At 42.9% G+C, this 19,797-nt stretch overlaps 1 protein-coding gene across 3 annotated transcripts in view; it reads right to left on the reverse strand.

Annotated features, from left to right (window-relative positions):
• The window catches only part of LOC106568251 (uncharacterized), a 44,568-nt gene that overhangs the window by 10,003 nt on the left and 14,768 nt on the right, over positions 1-19,797 (reverse strand). Inside the window, exons 4-5 of one of the 3 annotated variants that reach the window (XM_045692404.2) lie at positions 4,353-5,648; positions 3,156-3,270 (exon numbers count right to left, since the gene is read on the reverse strand). In XM_045692404.2, coding sequence (XP_045548360.2) covers positions 3,156-3,270; positions 4,353-5,648 — 1,411 coding nt within the window. Of the gene's footprint in view, positions 1-3,155; positions 3,271-4,352; positions 5,748-19,797 lie in introns of all 3 variants that reach the window. The other 2 variants (XM_014138421.3, XM_045692405.2) reach the window with 2 other exon arrangements.

Here is a 19,797-nt window from a genome sequence, read left to right on the forward strand (position 1 = left end):
TTTACTATTATTCTACAATGTAGAAAATAGTAAAACAAAGAATAACCCTTGAATGAGTAGATGTGTCCAAACTTTTACTTGTACTTTATATCGAATCTCCCATTCCTCTCATTTTTTTTCTTAAAGCCGTTGCAACTCACTGCTTTCCTGAAGACAAATAATGTATACAAAACGCTTCATTCTGGTTTTAGACCCCATCATAGCAGAGACTGCTCTCGTGAAGGTGGTAAATTACCTTTTAATGGCGTCAGACCAAGGCTCTGCATCTGTCCTCGTGCTCCTCGACCTTAGTGCTGCTTTTGACACCATCGATCACCACATTCTTTTGGAGAGATTGGAAACCCAAATTGGTCTACACAGACAAGTTCTTGCCTGTTTTAGATCGTATCTGTCGGAAAGATATCAGTTCATCTCTGTGGGTGGTTTGTCCTCTAACAAATCAACTGTAAGTTTGTGTTCCTCAAGGTTCCGTTTCAGGACCACTATCGTTTTCACTATATATATTCAAACTCTTGGTGATGTCATTCAGAAACAAAACGTAAACTTTCACTGCTATGCGGACGACAGCTGTACATTTCGATAAAACATGGTGATGCCCCAAAATTGCATACCCTGGAAGCCTGTGTTTCAGACATAAGGAAGTGGATGGCTGCAAATGTTCTACTTTTAAACTCAGGCAAAACAGAGATGCTAGTTCTAGGTCCCAAGAAACAATGGGATCTGGTAATGGATCTGACAATTAATCTTGATGGTTGTACAGGCGTCTCAAATAAAACTGAAGGACCTAGGCATTACTCTGGACCCTGATCTCTTTTGACAAACCTATCAAGAATATTTCAAGGACAGCTTTGCTCCATCTTCGTAACATTGCAAAAATCTTTAACTTTTTGTCAAAAAATTATGCAGAAAAACTAATCCATGCTTTTGTCACTTCTAGATTAGACTACTGCAATGGTCTACTCTCTGGCTACCTGGATAAAGCACTAAATAAACTTCAGTTAGTACTAAACACAGCTGCTAGAATCCTGACTAGAACCCAAATATTTGATCATATTACTCCAGTGCTAGCCTCTCTACACTGGCTTCCTGTTAAGGCAAGGCTGATTTCAAGGTTTTACTGCTAACCTACAAAGCATTACATGGGCTTGCTCCTACCTATCTCTCCGATTTGGTCCTTCCGTACATACCTACATGTACGCTACGGTCACAAGACGCAAGCCTCATTATTGTCCCTAGAATTTCTAAGCAAACAGCTGAAGGCAGGGCTTTGTCCTATAGAGCTGCATATTTATGGAATGGTCTGCCGATCCATGTGAGAGACGCAGACTCGGTCTCGACCTTTAAGTCTTTACTGAAGACCCATCTCTTCAGTAGGTCCTACGATTGAGTGTAGTCTGGCCCAGGGGTGCAAAGGTGAACGGCAAGGCACTGGAGCGACGAACCGCTCTTGCTGTCTCTGCCTGGCAAACTCTCCACTGGGATTATCTGCCTCTGACCCTGTTATGGGGGCTGAGTCACTGGCTTACTAGTACTCTTCCATGCCGTCCCTAAGAGGGGTGCGTCACTTGACTAGGTTGAGTCACAGGCTTGATCTTCCTGTCCGGTTTTGCATCCCCCCGGGCTCATGCAGTGGAGGAGATCTTCGTGGGCTATACTCGGCCTTGTCTCAGGATGGTAAATTGGTGGTCTGTTGATATCCCTCTAGTGGTGTGGGGGCTGTGCTTTGGCAAAGTGGGTGGAGTTATATCCTGCCTGGTTGGCTCTGTCCGGGGACATTGTCGGACGCGGCCAGAGTGTCCCCCGACCCCCCGTCTCAGTATCTACGCTCCAATAGTCTGTGTGCCGGGAGGCTAGCGTCAGTCTGTTATATCTGGTGTAATTCTCCTGTCTTATCTGGAGTCCTGTGTGAATTTAAGTATGCTCCCTCTAATTCTCTCTCCCTCCCCTCCCAGAGGATCTGAGCCCTAGGACCATGCCTCAGGACTACCTGGCCTGATGACTCCTGGCTGTTCCCAGTCCACCCGGTCATGCTGCTGCTCCAGTTTCAACTGTTCTGCCGGCAGCTATGGAACTCTGACCTGTTCACCGGACGTGCCATCTTGTCCCGGACCTGCTGATTTTGACTCTCTCTACCGCACCTGCTGTCTCGACCTCTGAATGACCCTGCTGGTCATCTATGAACGTTTGAACATCTTGAAGAACAATCTGGCCTTAATGGCCATGTACCATCGCCATCCGGCACAGCCAGAAGAGGACTGGCCACCCCTCAAAGCCTGGTGAGTCTCTTGGTTTCTTCCTAGGTTCCTGCCTTTCTAGGGAGTTTTTCCTAGACACCTTTCTTCTACATCTGCATTGCTTACTGTTTGGGGTTTTAGGCTGGGTTTCTGTATTTCACTTTGTGACATCTGCTGATGTAAAAAGGGCTTTATAAATACATTCGATTGATTGTGCCCATATCATCAATCAGAGGCTCCGAGAGAAGTTTGTGAAGTGTGAGCTCTGACTGCTTTGTGAACTAATTCAGAGCTCTGATCTCTCAGATCCCAACACCATAGGCAAATGCCAGTGTTATTCACAGTGAGCTTAAGGTGAGTCACTGTCAAGATAAATAATGTTTATGTGGGAATTGTTTACAGTGAGCATTTGGTGAGACCATGTGTGTGTGCACCGTGTGTGTGTGCACCGTGTGTGTGTGTGTCGGCGGGCGCGCAGCAAGAATGGGAATATTGCACTGAGGTTTTAATAAAACCAACTGTGCATGCATCAAGGAACTGGTTGGATAAATTGAAACAGCAGCAGAGGGCATTTTCATGAGGTGCCTGGGGGAATGGTTTCAAAGATATCCTGGTACCTTAATTGCATAACATTATTATGATAATATTATCAAGAAGAGCCCCTGCTGTGCATATTACAGGGCATAAGGCTAAGCATGTACTGTGTGTGCATATTAACATGCACACACTTTCCCAAAATAGATTGTAGACACAATGAGGTCTGATTATTTAGTACACATACCTCCTGTCTAAAGCAGATCTATGTTGACAGGTGATTGGTGAGAGAACCTGTAGGTAGCTCTTTCATCTGCTGCTGGTGTGCATCAGTTCACTCAATGCTGTTTCCATTGCCCTCGTGGCAGAGATATATTGCATTAGTACCTTTAACTTCTCTTGAAGGACACCGAGGATTCCTGTAGATATGCCAGTCTGCCCCGCCTGGATGTTGGAGGCTGGCTGGTTTTCCAGGAAGCTCAAGGGCTTTACTGGATGGGGCCTGAATAGAGATAGACAGGGAGACAGAGACAGAATGAGAGAGGCTCAAACTTTCCTGAAGTGTTGTGTTATTTGAGGAGATGCAGCAGGTGGATATGGGGGATATGCGGGTAATGACATTTTCTTAGAAAGCACGAGTAATTGCTGCCAACAGTTTGAAATGATTTGTTCAATCGGGTGGACTTTATCAGTTTATTAACAAAAATGTATTTAACCAGTCAAGTCAATTAAGAACTAATTCTTATTTACAATGATGGCCTGGCAAGAGGCGGCAAAAGGCCTCCTGTGAGGACGGGGGCTGGGATTAAAAAATAAATAAAATCAATGTAAAACAAAACGGACAACACAGACAGAGTTAGACATGACAAGCAAGCCGAGCATGGGTTCTTCTTCCCTCTTGACTGATTCCCATCATACGTGACACAGTGGCAAGCATATCTCTTCTTTCCCTCTCAGATAAGGTTAGACTGCACAGGAGCCACAGTGTACACACACTCTGAGCAATGCAATTTACAGGCGCCACTGAGATTTGTCTGAGATTCTACAGGGAGAATAACTTGACAAAAAGCAATGAAAGCTGCAAAGACTGGCATTTCTATAGCCATGATTCATACTGTGCCGAGGGGATTGTGTGAATGACATCGCAATTAAATAACTTGCAGAGCAAAATTACATTACATTTGCAGTAATTAGTAAGTGCTCTTTTGATTACTTAATATAGTGCTAATTTCTCTGGGGAGCTATGTTCATGTTGCTTTACGTTAAACTATGTTAATAATAACTACAGAATTATATAATCATTATTAAAGTAGTACTAGCTATGATGTCCTGTACAACTTTTGAAAGTATTGCAAAAACAACTTGGTCAGAAGTTCCATTGATTCAATTCAGGAAAGTGAAATTAAACATTTTATAAGAGAGTCAAATTATTTTACAAGGGTCACATTCATGAAGTGTTCTCGAACAATGTATCCTACAAGCGATTGGAAAGGTTTAGTGAATCTAACTACAGTACAGGAGAGGTTTCGTGGAGAGCACAAAGCTGCTACACACTACAGGAAAAGGCTGTAATCTCTCTCTCACCTGCGTGTGCTTGAGGTAGGCCTGTCCCCTCTCCCTCCCGCCTCCTCTCCACTGCAATGCTCTGCAACGGAGGACATAGCTCCAGCCTGAAGCAGGGTCCTCTGGCCGGGGAGAGAGCTTGTCTGGGGAGGACAGTTACTCCTGCCCCCTGATCCCTTCAGGGGTTTGGGTTGGGGTAAGAAGGGGGGGGCAGGTGAGGGTACACATGGGGGCTGGGCAATGTTAACACAAGTTAGTGCCACACCGCGATTCTGCATTTTTTCTGAGATACTTGAGGAAAGATTACTCAAAGAGGAAGCCCCTGGGCTTTGTAGTTTTACAGAACTCTGTTTACCAGTATCCTCCTCTCTAGATGTGGATGTTTTCTTCAATGGAGGCAAGGGAACACAGACCCGCTTTGCTAATGTGTTTTTGATGGGACGGGAGCCATCCTCAGCTAGCAGAACATCTGGCGTTGGAAGCTCCATTGAGTCCCCAACCACACTATTCTGCATTGAACCTGGATTTGCTTCTGTGGAGGTACAAGTCTGATGATTGTGAGAGTCTAGGCTCTCCTGATGTTCACCAGTTAGTCTCTGTTCTTCACCATATCCAGAGGAATTCTCCATTCTGCAGTATTCTGCAAAGGGATTATTTGTATCAAACTCAACCAAAGAGTCATGTTCCTCAGCATTCAATTGCTTATCTAATACATCAACTTTTGGCATTGTCTTCCCTGGAGGGTACTGGGGCCTAGAAGGTGCTGGACCTTTATTGTGTTTAGCCACCCTCAACCCCCCAGTGGCAGATGGCATGTGTTGTTCTGGTTGGTTCCCATGGTGGGTAGAGCTCTGGCCTCCACTTGTGTGTTCTGTTGTAGCAGTGGAGGAAAATCTCAGTGGTGTGATCATCTGTACCACACGTTGAGAGACCTTGGACATGGAGGCACCTATGTCCTTATGTCCCAGGTTCACTCTAGTCATACTCTGGTCCCTCTGTGTCTGGCTTGGAGCCTGGCTTGGTCTGTCTGGAGCGGGACCCTTGTCCATCCTGATACTGGAATGGTCCTGACCACTAACACTCTCCTGGTCATCCCCGCATCCCACCAGTGACGTGGAAGATTGATGCCTTGGAGGTGGTGGCTGTTTTGGTGGCTTTGTTTGGGCGAGGTTCACTGTGACAGAATGAGCGTTGCCCTTGCTAGGCCAGTTGTCCATACGAGCCCAGCGCTGGTTGTTGGGGGGCAGAAGGGCAGGGTCTTTCTTCTCCATTAGATCAGTAGACGGGTCCTGGGCACCTCTGGTTTCCCCATCGACTCTAGGGGAGTCCATAGAAATCTCCATTTCAGGAGACAAGAACGATAAGAAGGGGTTGGAAGACATACTAGGCTGAGAAGGGTTCACCCATGAAGAGGGTCTGGAAGAAGAGGGATAGGGAGGATACAGTAAGAGAAAAAAATCTGCACTTTACAGCTGTATAAGATGGTTGCCTTCACACATTTGAACTTTGCTGATGACAATGTCTAACTACCACACATAAAACATAAAACAATATATACACTACCAGTCAAAATTTCAGACACCTACTCATTCAAGGGTTTTTCTTTATTTTTACATTGTACATTGTAGAATTATAGTGTGATGAAATATTAACCAAAAAAAAGTGTTAAACAAATAAACATATATTTGAGATTCTTCAAAGTAGCCACCTTTTACCTTGATGACAGCTTTGCACACTCTTGGCATTCTCTCAACCAGCTTCATGAATAAGTCACCTAGAATGCATTTCAATTAACAGGTGTGTCTTGTTAAAATACAAATGTTGGAATTTCTTTCCTTCTTAATGCGTTTGAGCCAATCAGTTGTGTTGTGACAAGGTAGGGGTGGTATACAGAAGATAGCCCTATTTGGTAAAAAACCAAGTTCATATTATGGCAAGAACAGCTCAAATAATCAAAGGGAAATGACTGTCCATTTACTTTAAGACATGGTCAGTCAATACGGAAAATTCAAGAACTTTTAAAGTTTCTTCAAGTGCAGTCGCAAAAACCATCAAGCGCTATGATGAAACTGGCTCTCATGAGGACTGCCACAGGAAGGAAGATGCAGAGTTACCTCTTATTGTTTATTTATTTAATTAGGCAAGTCATTTAAGAACAAATTCTTATTTACAATGATGGTCTACCAAAAGGCCTTCTGCAGGGCCATGGCTGGGATTAAAAACAAAATAAATTAAATAAAAATATAGGACAAAAACACACATCACATAAAGAGAGACCTAAGATAACAACATAGCATGGCAGCAACACATGACAACACCGCATGGTAGCAACACAACATGGCAGCAGCACAGGGTACAAACATTGTTGGGCACAGACAACAGAAAAAGGCAAGAAGGTAGAGACAACAATACATCACGCGAAGCAGTCACAACTGTCAGTAAGAGAGTGTCCATGATTGAGTCTTTGAATGAAGAGATTGAGATAAAACTGTCCAGTTTGAGTGTTTGTTGCAGCTCGTTCCAGTCACTAGCTGCAGCGAACTGAAAATACGAGCGACCCAGGGATGTATGCACTTTGGGGATCTTTAAACAGAATGTGACTGGCAGAATGGTAGTTGTATGTGGAGGATGAGGGCTGCAGTAGATATCTCAGATAGGGGGAAATGAAGCCTAAGAGGGTTTTATAAATAAGAATCAGTGGGTTCATCCAGTGGGTCTTGCGACAGGTATACAGAGATGACCAATTTACAGAAGAGTATAGAGTGCAGTGATGTGTCCTATAAGGAGCATTGGTGGCAAATCTGATGGCTGAATGGTAAAGAACATGTAGCCGCTCAGGAGCACCCTTACATGCCGATCTATAAATTATGTCTCCGTAATCTATCATGGGTAGGATGGTCATCTGAATCAGGGTTAGTTTGGCAGCTGGGGGAAAGAGGAGCGATTACGATAGAGGAAACCAAGTCTAGATTTAACTTTAGCGTGCAGCTTTTATATGTGCTGAGAGAAGGACAGTGTACTGTCTAGCCATACTTCCAAGTACTTTTATGAGGTGACTACCTCAAGCTCGAAACCCTAAAGAGGTAGTAATCACACCTGTGGGGAGAAGGGCATTCTTCTTACCAAACCACATGACCTTTGTTTTGGAGGTGTTCAGAACAAGGTTAAGGGCAGAGAAAGCTTGTTGGACACTAAGAAAGCTTTGTTGTAGAGCATTTAACACAAAATCCGGAGATGGGCTAGCTGAGAATAAGACTATCATCTGCATATAAATGGATGAGAGAGCTTCCTACTGCCTGAGCTATGTTGTTGATGTAAATTGAGAAGAGCGTGGGGCCTAGGATCGAGCCTTGGGGTACACAGTGACAGGCAGTGGCTGAAACAGCAGATGTTCTGACTTTATACACTGCACTCTTTGAAAGAGGTAGTTAGCAAACCAGGCCAAAGACCCCAATACTCCACAAGAATGGGCCGGCTATCAAAAGCTTTGGCCAAGTCAATAAATATAGCAGCAAAACATTACTTAGAATCAAGGGTAATGGTGACATATCCATTACCTGAGCGGAAACCAGATTGCACACCAGAGAGAATACTATAGACATCAAGAAAGCCAGTCAGTTGATTGACAAGTTTTCCCCTAACACTTTTGATAAAAAGGGCAAAATAGAAATAGGCCTATAACAGTGAGGATCGGCTTGATCTCCCCTTTAAATAAAAGGATGAACCGTGGCTGCATTCCAAGCAATGGGAACCTCCCCAGAGAGGAGAGAGAGGTTAAAAAGGTCAGAGAGGCTTGGTGATTATAGGGGCAGCAACCTTAAAGAAGAAAGGGTCTAAACCATCTGACCCAGATGGTTTTGGGCTCAAGTTTAAGGAGCTCCTTTAGCACCTCGGACTCAGTGACCGCCTGCAGGGAAAAACTTTGAACCGGGGCAGAGGAAAAAGAGGGAGGAGCATCGAAGCTCGCTTTTTTCACCGAACTTCTTGGGTTAGACCCACAGTGAAAAAACTGCTCCTTCAAGCAACTACATTTGGCCCTCCGGATAGCCTGAAAAAAACATATTTCTCATTTGCATGAACAAGAGCTAGTCAGCCTGAGTATGCTTGTGCCGAGCCTTTCGCCAAATGCAAATCTTTTTTCTTTTTAGGGGGTGGATCAGCTCTAATATTGCAGAAAGCTTGTTGCATCCATCAATGCAATTGTCTGCATCATTTCCAATCCCCCATACATTTTTTGGGTAAATATACTGCAAAAAAAAATAAAAGGAACACTTAAACAACACAATTTAACTCCAAGTCAATCACACTTCTGTGAAATCAAACTGTCCACTTAGGAAGCAACACTTATTGACAATAAATTTCACATGCTGTTGTGCAAATGGAATAGACAACAGGTGGAAATTATAGGCAATTAGCAAGACACCCCCAATAAAGATGTGGTTCTGCAGGTGGTAACAACAGACCACTTCTTAGTTCCTATGCTTCCTGGCTGATGTTTTGGTCACTTTTGAATGCTGGCGGTGCTTTCACTCTAGTGGTAGCATGAGACGGAGTCTACAACCCACACAAGTGGCTCAGGTAGTGCAGCTCATCCAGGATGGCACATCAATGCGAGCTGTGGCAAGAAGGTTTGCTGTGTCTGTCAGCGTAGTGTCCAGAGCATGGAGGTGCTACCAGGAGACAGGCCAGTACATCAGGAGACGTGGAGGAGGCCGTAGGAGGGCAACAAGCCAGGAGCAGGACCGCTACCTTCGCCTTTGTGCAAGGAGGAGCAGGAGGGGCACTGCCAGAGCCCTGCAAAATGACCTCCTGCAGGCCACAAATGTGCATGTGTCTGCTCAAACGGTCAGAAACAGACTCCATGAGGGTGGTATGAGGGCCCGACGTCCACAGGTGGGGGTTGTGTTTACAGCCCAACACCGTGCAGGACGTTTGGCATTTGCCAGAGAACACCAAGATTGGCAAATTTGCCACTGGCGCCCTGTGCTCTTCACAGATGAAAGCAGGTTCACACTGAGCACATGTGACAGACGTGACAGTCTGGAGACACTGTGGAGAACGTTCTGCTGCCTGCAACATCCTCCAGCATGACCGGTTTGGCGGTGGGTCAGTCATGGTGTGGGGTGGCATTTCTTTGGGGGGCCACACAGCCCTCCATGTGCTCGCCAGAGGTAGCCTGACTGCCATTAGGTACTGAGATGAGATCCTCAGACCCCTTGTGAGACCATATGCTGGTGCGGTTGGCCCTGGGTTCCTCCTAATGCAAGACAATGCTAGACCTCATGTGGCTAGAGTGTGTCAGCAGTTCCTGCAAGAGGAAGGCATTGATGCTATGGACTGGCCCGCCCGTTCCCCAGACCTGAATCCAATTGAGCACATCTGGGACATCATGTCTCGCTCCATCCACCAACGCCACGTTGCACCACAGACTGTCCAGGAGTTGGCGGATGCTTTAGTCCAGGTCTGGGAGGAGATCCCTCAGGAGACCATCCGCCACCTCATCAGGAGCATGCCCAGGCGTTGTAGGGAGGTCATACAGGCACGTGGAGGCCACACACACTACTGAGCCTCATTTTGACTTGTTTTAAGGACATTACATCAAAGTTAGACCAGACCTCCATGGTTTGATAAATTGGATTTACATTGATAAGATTACTTCTTTCATTCAGATCTAGGATATGTTATTTTAGTGTTCCCTTTATTTGTTTGAGCAGTATATATATATATATATATATATATATATATATATATATATATATATAAAAATAAATGTCCTCTCACTGTCAACTGCGTTAATTTTCAGCAAAACTTACCGTGTAAATACACTGCTCAAAAAAATAAAGGGAACACTAAAATAACACATCCTAGATCTGAATGAATGAAATAATCTTATTAATACTTTTTTCTTTACATAGTTGAATGTGCTGACAACAAAATCACACAAAAATAATCAATGGAAATCCAATTTATCAACCCATGGAGGTCTGGATTTGGAGGGATCTCCTCCCAGACCTGGACTAAAGCATCCGCCAACTCCTGGACAGTCTGTGGTGCAACGTGGCGTTGGTGGATGGAGCGAGACATGATGTCCCAGATGTGCTCAATTGGATTCAGGTCTGGGGAACGGGCAGGCCAGTCCATAGCATCAATGCCTTCCTCTTGCAGGAACTGCTGACACACTCCAGCCACATGAGGTCTAGCATTGTCTTGCATTAGGAGGAACCCAGGGCAAACTGCACCAGCATATGGTCTCACAAGGGGTCTGAGGATCTCATCTCGCTACCTAATGGCAGTCAGGCTACCTCTGGCAAGCACATGGAGGGCTGTGCGGCCCCCCAAAGAAATGCCACCCCACACCATGACTGACCCACCGCCAAACCGGTTATGCTGGAGGATGTTGCAGGCAGCAAAACGTTCGCCACGGCGTCTTCAGACTGTCACACGAAAGCAGGTTCACACTGAGCACATCTGTGAAGAGCACAGGGCGCCAGTGGCGAATTTGCCAATCTTGGTGTTCTCTGGCAAATGCCAAACGTCCTGCACAGTGTTGGGCTGTAAGCACAACCCACCTGTGGACGTCGGGCCCTCATACCACCCTCATGGAGTCTGTTTCTGGCCGTTTGAGCAGACACATGCACATTTGTGGCCTGCTGGAGGTCATTTTGCAGGGCTCTGGCAGTGCTCCTCCTGCTCCTCCTTGCACAAAGGCAGAGGTAGCGGTCCTGCTGCTGGGTTGTTGCCCTCCTACAGACTCCTCCACGTCTCCTGATGTACTGGCCTGTCTCCTGGTAGCGCCTCCATGCTCTGGACACTACGCTGACAGACACAGCAAATCTTCTTGCCACAGCTCGCATTGATGTGCCATCCTGGATGAGCTGCAATACCTGAGCCACTTGTGTGGGTTGTAGACTCCGTCTCATGCTACCGCTAGAGTGAAAGCACCGCCAGTATTCAAAAGTGACCAAAACATCAGCCTGGAAGCATAGGAACTGAGAAGTGGTCTGTGGTTACCACCTGCAGAAACACTCCTTTATTGGGGGTGTCTTGCTAATTGCCTATAATTTCCACCTGTTATCTATTCCATTTGCACAACAGCATGTGAAATTTATTGTCAATCAGTGTTGCTTCCTAAGTGGACAGTTTGATTTCACAGAAGTGTGATTGACTTGGAGTTACATTGTGTTGTTTAAGTGTTCCCTTTATTTTTTTGAGCAGTATATTTGTAAGAACATAAGATTCAACAAATGAGACATAAAACTGAAGAAGTTCCACAGACATGTGACTAACAGAAATGGAATAATGTGTCCCTGAGCAAAGGGGAGATCAAAATCAAAAGTAACAGTATCTGGTGTGGCCACCAGCTGCATTAAGTACTGCAGTGCATCTCCTCCTCATGGACTACACCAGATTTGCCAGTTCTTGCTGTGAGATGTTACCCCACACTTCCACCAAGGCACCTGCAAGATCCCGGACATTTATGGGGGGGGGGGGGAATGGCCCTAGCCCTCACCCTCTGATCCAACAGATCCCAGACGTGCTCAATGGGCTCTTCGCTGGCCATGGCAAAATACTGACATTCCTGTCTTGCAGGAAATCACACACAGAACAAGTAGTATGGCTGGTGGCATTGTCATGCTGGAGGGTCATGTCAGGATGAGCCTGCAGGAAGGGTACCACATGAGGGAGGAGGAGGTCTTCCCTGTAACGCATAGCATTGTGTTTGCCTGCAATGACAACAAGCTCAGTCCGATGATGCTGTGACACATTGCCCCAGACCATGATGGACCCTCCACCTCCAAATCGATCCCGTGCCAGAGAACAGGCCTCGGTGTAACACTCATTCCTTCAACGATAAGTGAATCCGACCATCACCCCTGGTGAGACAAAACCGCAACGTCAGTGAAGAGCACTTTTTGCTCGTCCAGCGACAGTGGGTTTGTGCCCATAGGCGACATTGTTGCCCGTGATGTCTGGTAAGGACCTGCCTTACAACAGGCCTACAAGCCCTCAGTCCAGCCTCTCTCAGCCTATTGTGGACAGTCTGAGCACTGATGGAGGGATCGTGCGTTCCTGGTGTAACTCGGGCAGTTGTTGTTGCCATCCTGTACCTGTCCTGCAGGTGTGATGTTCGGATGTACCGATCCTGTGCAGGTGTTGTTTCACGTGGTCTGCCACTGCGAGGACGATCAGCTGTCCGTCCTGTCTCCCTGTAGCACTGTCTTAGGCGTCTCACAGTACAAACATTGCAATCTATTGCCCTGGCCACATCTGCAGTCCTCATGCCTCCTTGCAGCATGCCTAAGGCACGTTCACGTAGATGAGCAGGGACCCTGGGCATCTTTCTTTTGGTGTTTTTCAGAATTCTTCATAAGTTTTCATAATTGTGACCTTAATTGCCTACCGTCTGCAAGCTGTAAGTGTCTTAATGACTGTTCCAGAGGTGCATGTTCATTAATTGTTTATGGTTCATTGAACAAGCATGGGAAACAGTGTTTAAACCGTTTACAATGAAGATCTGTGAAGTTATTTGGATTTTTACGAATTTTCTTTGACAGACAGGGTCCTGAAAAAGGGACGTTTCTTTTTTTTTTTTTTTACATGCATACACTTTTTTTTTTAGAATATACCTTTATTATTCCCCGCAAACCCTACCACCCCTCCCCCAATTTGAGTAAACAATAACACTTAGGCTTCTACCTTCAGTTTATACATACTATAGACGTTTTACATGCACAATCTATTTTACAATAGTTATATTTTGTTTGTATTCAGTCCTGGTCTTCCTCTATTTCTGACGTCCATCCAGTTTTATTTTTAACGGCTATTTGACAACATTTCTGAGCCTATATACATTTTACAGACCCCGTATGTTTTACATTTGTTATCTTGTTATTAGTCCCACCCTTCAGCTCCATTCAACCCCTCCCATCTCTCTCTTAACACCATCCAGTTTTGATTTCTATTTGCCATATATCTTTCAACTGTGCTGTGATGCTTCACAAAAGTATTGAACCTTTCTATTCTCATAGCTTCTACAGATTCTTTAATTTACAAAAAATTTTCTAAAATAATTATATTATTGATCGATTGACTATGACTTATCAAAATCACCAGTATTGCTATCTGCAGCTTTAGTTCTAGGTAAATGTTGCAATTCTTCAGCCATTCCTGGACCTGTGACCAAAAACGAGCTACATATGGACAGTACCAAAATAAATGATCTAATGACTCTGCCTCTTCACTGCAAAATCTGCAGAGCTGGGAAGATTGTATCCCCCATATTAATAATATTCTATTGGTTGCAAGAATTATGTATAACAATTTAAATTTAAAAATTCAAAGTTTTGAATCCGGCGTCGTTTTGCGTGTCAATTCATAAACCATGTGCCATGGAATCGGTTCATTGAAAATCTCTTCCCAACTATTTTGCAATTTATATGGCACAACTGTAAATTTTTTGGTCTTTAAATGAAACTGGTATATATATATATATATATATATATATATATATATATATGGAAATGTCTGCTCTACCCAAAATTACAACCAACTAAGCCGACAGACAAGTTCCTTACTTTTCCCGCCTTCCACTTGCCTCTTCCATTTTTGTGGTAATGCTGCAATTAGTTGGTTGTAATTTTGGGTAGAGCAGACATTTCCATATGTCCGTGTTAGCTGCATGTGTGACATAACTCCACCAGTCAAATGTATGATATCATTTACAAAGATAATACCTTTATTTTTTAAATGTTATCGAATTATTTATTTTTTAATCAATTCATATATTTGAGTTTAACCACAATATTTGTTGTATTATTTGTTCTGTCTTTTCAGGTGGATTAAACAAACTGCAACCAACTTTCTAAGGCTTGTTTAAAAAAATAGCGATATTTTGGAGATTATTCAGATTACAACTAACTTTTGGTTATTTGAAAACGAAATAAAGGGAAAAGGACATTCTTGAACATGGCATGAGACATTCTTACTAATTTACTAGAGAACCCTTTCAGATTTAAGCATAACTTTTGTATGACTGATGCCTTTAGTGAGAGGTCTAATGCTTTAATAATTTCTGCCCTCCGAATTCATATTCATTATATAAATAGGCCCTTTAATTTTGTCTGGCTTGTCATTCCAAATAAAATGTAATATTTTGTGTTCATATAATTTAAAAAGCATGTCAATTGGCGTAGGCAAAACCATCAGGAAAATAGGTAAACTGTGATATGATTAACTCTAATCAGGGTGATTTTTCCACAAATAGACAGGTATTTTCCTTTCCATGGTACAGTAGCAAGATCTTATCTATTTTTGCTGACTTTCTATAAAAATGCATTGGAGTCAGATCATTTCTTTCTTTCGGGATATGTATACCGAGTATGTCCACATCCCCGTCAGACCATTTTATTGGTAAGCTACACGGTAATGTAAAAGTTGCTTTTTTTAGTGATCCAATACGTAATATTACTTATCATAATTTGGTTTTAATCCAGAGGTTAGAAAAAGTATCTAGATCCTCTATGAGGCTGTGGAGGGATTCTAATTGTGGTTTTAAAAGACAACAGGAATCATCAGCGTACAATGGAACCTTTTGATTTCAAGCCTTGGATTTCTAATCCTTTAATATAATTGTTGGATCTAATTTTAACATTTCGATGGCGATAATAAATAAGCCGATAGTGAACAACCTTGTTTTAACACTCTTGACAGTTTAAAACTTTGAGATGTAGCCATTTATTATTTTACACCAAGGGTTACTAATATATATATATATATATATATATATATATATATATATATATATATATATATATATATATATATATAAACTTTAATCCATTTTATAAGAGATTCTCCAAATTTGGAAGATTCCAGGCATTTTTATACAGTTGAAGTCGGAAGCTTACATACACCTTAGCCAAATACATTTAAACTCAGTTTTTGAAAATTCCTGACATTTAATCCAAGTAAAAATGCCTGTCTTAGGTCAGTCAGGATCACCACTTTATTTTAAGAATGTGAAATGTCAGAATAATATTAGAGAATGATTTATTTCAGCTTTTATTTCTTTCATCACATTCCCAGTGGGTCAGAAGTTTACATACACTCAATTAGCATTTGGAAGCATTGCCTATAAATTGTTTAACTTGGGTCAAATGTTTTGGCCCATTCCTGCTGACAGTGTGGGTGTAACTGAGTCAGGTTTGTAGGCCTCCTTGCTCGCACATGCTTTTTCAGTTCTGCCCACACATTTTCTATAGGATTGAGGTCAGGGCTTTGTTATGGCCACTCCAATACCTTGACTTTGTTGTCCTTAAACCATTTTGCCACAACTTTGGAAGTATGCTTGGGCTCATTGTCCATTTGGAAGACCCATTTGCAACCAAGCTATAACTTCCTGACTGATGTCTTGAGATGTTGCTTCAATATATCCACATAATTTCCCCCCCTCATGATGCCATCTATTTTGTGAAGTGCACCAGTCCCTCCTGCAGCAAAGCACCCCCACAACATGATGCTGCCATCCCCGTGCTTCACCGTTGGGATGGTGTTCTTCGGCTTGCAAGCCTCCCCCTTTTCCCTCCAAACATAATGGTCATTTTGGCCAAACAGTTCTATTTTTGTTTCATCAGACCAGAGGACATTTCTCAAAAAAGTACGATCTTTGTCCCCATGCGCAGTTGCAAACCGTAGTCTGGCTTTTTTATGGTGGTTTTGGAGCAGTGGTTCTTCCTTGCTGAGCGGCCTTTCAGGTTATGTCGATATAGGACTCGTTTTACTGTGGATACAGATACTTTTGTACCGGTTTCCTCCAGCATCTTCACAAGGTCCTTTGCTGTTGTTCTGGGATTCATTTGCACTTCTTGTACCAAAGTACGTTGATCTCTAGAAAACAGAACACGTCTTCTCCCTGAGCGGTATGACAGCTGGTGGTCCCATGGTGTTTATACCTGCGTACTATTGTTTGTACAGATGAACGTGGTACCTTCAGGCATTTGGAAATTGCTTCCAAGGATGAACCAGACATGTGGAGGTCTACAAAAAATGTTCTGGAGGTCTTGGCTGATTTCTTTAGATTTTCCCATGATGTCAAGCAAAGAGGCACTGAGTTTGAAGGTAGGCCTTGAAATACATCCACAGGTACACCTCCAATTGACTCAAATTAGCCTATCAGAAGCTTCTAAAGCCATGACATTTTCTGGAATTTTCCAAGCTGTTTAAAGGCACAGTCAACTTAATGTATGTAAACTTCTGACCAACTGGAAATGTCCTAGTTAAAAACAAGTTACCATCCAGTAGACTTTGATTACATTTTCAATATCCTCATCCACGTGGAAATTCTGTAAGAGTAATATATATGCCAATTATGTGATGGTCCAACTGCATTCTGTCCTGTCATCAACACTAACTTTTTGTGCCAGAGAGAATGACACAAAGTAATAAAGATGACTAGCTTGATTAAGCCTCCGCCATGTATATCTCACTAGGTCAGGGTATTTAAGCCTCCATACCTCCACTAATTCCAATATATTCATGACATTCATTATTTCCTTAAGTGCCTGAGGGTGACAGTTTGTAGTGCGATTTCCTTTACAGTCCATAGAGGCATGTAAAACCGTATTAAAATCTCCCACCATAATAATAGAGTCTAGTGTTGCTTGTAGAGTGCAATTCTTGAGGTGGAGTACCTCTGCAAGATCACTTTTGAACCAGGGGCTGAACCTGTTTTTAATTCTCATTTTCTTTATGGGGGGCATGTTTTTTAGCAATATCACTGGAAATATTCAAAAAGAAGGTCCAAGTCTTCAAGCTCATTCTGTACCAATTTACAGAGGGCAGGTCATTTTTTTAATTTGACCTTTATTTAACTAGGCAAGTCAGTTAAGAACACATTTTTATTTTCGATGACAGCCTAGGAACAGTGAGTTAACTGCCTTGTTCAGGGGCAGAACGACAGATTTGTACCTTGTCAGCTCGGGGATTAGAACTTGCAACCTTTTGGTTACTAGTCCAACGCTCTAACCACTAGGCTACGCTGCCGTCATGAAGGAAGGCTTGCTCATTTATGTTTTTTAGCAAGTGTCTATGACAAATCAAGACAGGTAATTTCACTGAGCAGCCATTATGAACACAGGCTGTAAAACAGTGATCACTAAGGTTATTACAGAAAACACCAGATTGATACCTATCAGGATTATTTGTGAGGATAACGTCGAGGAGAGTAGCCTTTTCTGGGTGTTTGGAGTCATACCTTGTGGGATTGGTAATAATCTGAGAAAGATTTAGGGAGTCCCATTGCTTTAGGACTTGGTCAGGTGGTTTAAGCATGTCCCAGTTTAGGTCACCTAGCAGGACAAATTCAGACTTAGTATAAGGGGCCAGGAGAGAGCTTAGGGTACAGTCCAGTGCCGATTGAGGACGATAAACACCCAGCAACAGTCAACGAAGACCTATTTGAAAGTGTAATGCTTAAAACCAGCAAATAAAATTGTTTGGGGACAGACTTTGTGGAGACAACCGAGCACTGAAGGTGATCCTTGGTAAAAAATTGCCACTCCCCCACCTTTGGAAGATCTGTCTTGCCGAAACACTTCTTAACCACGTCTCAGTAATGACCAACACACCTGGATTGGAGCTGTGAACCCACACTTGGTTCACAATTATGAACCCACACTTGGTTCACAATTATGAACCCACACTTGGTTCATAATAAGCTTCTAGTGTTAACATGCAGAAAAGCCAGGCTTTTACGAGAGCAGAAATCAGTGAAACAGATATCAGAGCACAAGTCAGAATTGGCGCTAGCAACCTTAGATTGGCCAGGGTGTACATGCACATTTCCAGATATCATCAACAGTAATACAATCAAGGCACGTTAGAGGACAGGGAGAGCTCTGCAGCGTTGATTTATGACATTTGAATGTGTATTAGATGGCAACAAGATCATATTATACAGCAATTTTATTAGATAACATGAATACAAAGCCGGCAAGAGGTGGTTAGAATAGGATGGGAGGCCAAAAGTCTGAGTAACCAATAGAGAGTCCCGAATGTGGGAACAAACAGTCTGTCCCACGGTTGGGTAAACTTATCCTCTGTAGCGGAGGATAAGTTAGAGTTAACTGCACCTCAGATTGCAGCCCAAATAAATGCTTCACAAAGTTCAAGTATCAGACACATCAACATCAACTGTTCAGAGGAGATTGTGTGAAATCAGGTCTTCCTCGTCGAATTGCTGCAAAAATAACACTACTAAAAGGACACCAATAAGAAGAAGAGACTCCACAGGGATACGCCATCCCATTTGGTTTGAGCTTAGTGGGATTATCATTTGTTTTTCAACAGGGCAATGAACCAACACACCTCCAGGCTGTGTATGGGCTATTTGACCAAGGAGAGTGATGGAATGCTGCATCAGATGACTTGGCCTCCACAATCACCCGACCTCAACCCAATTGAGATGGTTTGGGATGAGTTGGACCGCAGAGTGAAGGAAAAGCAGCCAACAAGTGCTTAGCATATGTGGGAACTCCTTCAAGACTGTTGGAAAAGCATTCCTCATGAAGCTCGTTGAGAGAATGCCAAGAGTGTGCAAAGCTGTCATCAAGGGTGGCTACTTTGAAGAATCTCAAATATAGTTTGATTTGGTTAACACTTTTTTGATTACTACATGATTCCATTTGTGTTATTTCATAGTTTTGATGTCTTCACGATTATTCTACAATGTAGAAAATAGTCAAAATAAAGAAAAACTCTGGAATGAGTAGGTGTGTCCAAACTTTGACTGGTACTGTATAAGAAAAAATAATTTGTTTCTAAAAGTAAATAATGCAATGTCATGAAATAAACAAATGTTGAATTAAATGTGATATTTTTTACTTTTATCAAAAACGAAAGTCTTGTTGGAATCCACACACACAAACACATTTAGCAGAGAGGTAGACAACTACAGAGGTGTTACATCCTAACAAAGTTGTTACTAGGGTTGGACTTATTCACCAGACAAGACAATGGGAGAAAGGGTGGGATTTCATTTGATTAGGTCTTTATGAGGGACATGAAGGTTAGTTATAATGCTTAGGTTAGTAACAAGCACACTAGGGAACAGAAAGGTTATACATGTAGATATTAAATAATAAAACGAAAGTAAATGATCAATATAAAAAGGTAATGCTTATAGCCTCTGAACCATTCCCTGTTCACATGACCAAACAGACTTGCCTTGACTATACTGAGTCATGTCATCCTATTGGATGGTCTCTTTGGTCCAGCCTCATCAGGATAGATTCGCATGAGTCATTCATCATCAACGCCCTAGTTAAAAACTTGAGCAATCACCTAATGCTTTATGTCTCTCTGTAACACCTTTAATATGACATCTGCAGAATCTTTATAACAAGGTACGATTGATTCATGGGAAGCGCAGCCAATCTCAGTTTAGCCGAAGGTTTCCAATACGAAGACA

This window comes from Salmo salar, chromosome 13 (assembly GCF_965601325.2).
Source record: "Salmo salar chromosome 13, fSalSal1, whole genome shotgun sequence".
Lineage (NCBI taxonomy): Eukaryota > Metazoa > Chordata > Actinopteri > Salmoniformes > Salmonidae > Salmo > Salmo salar.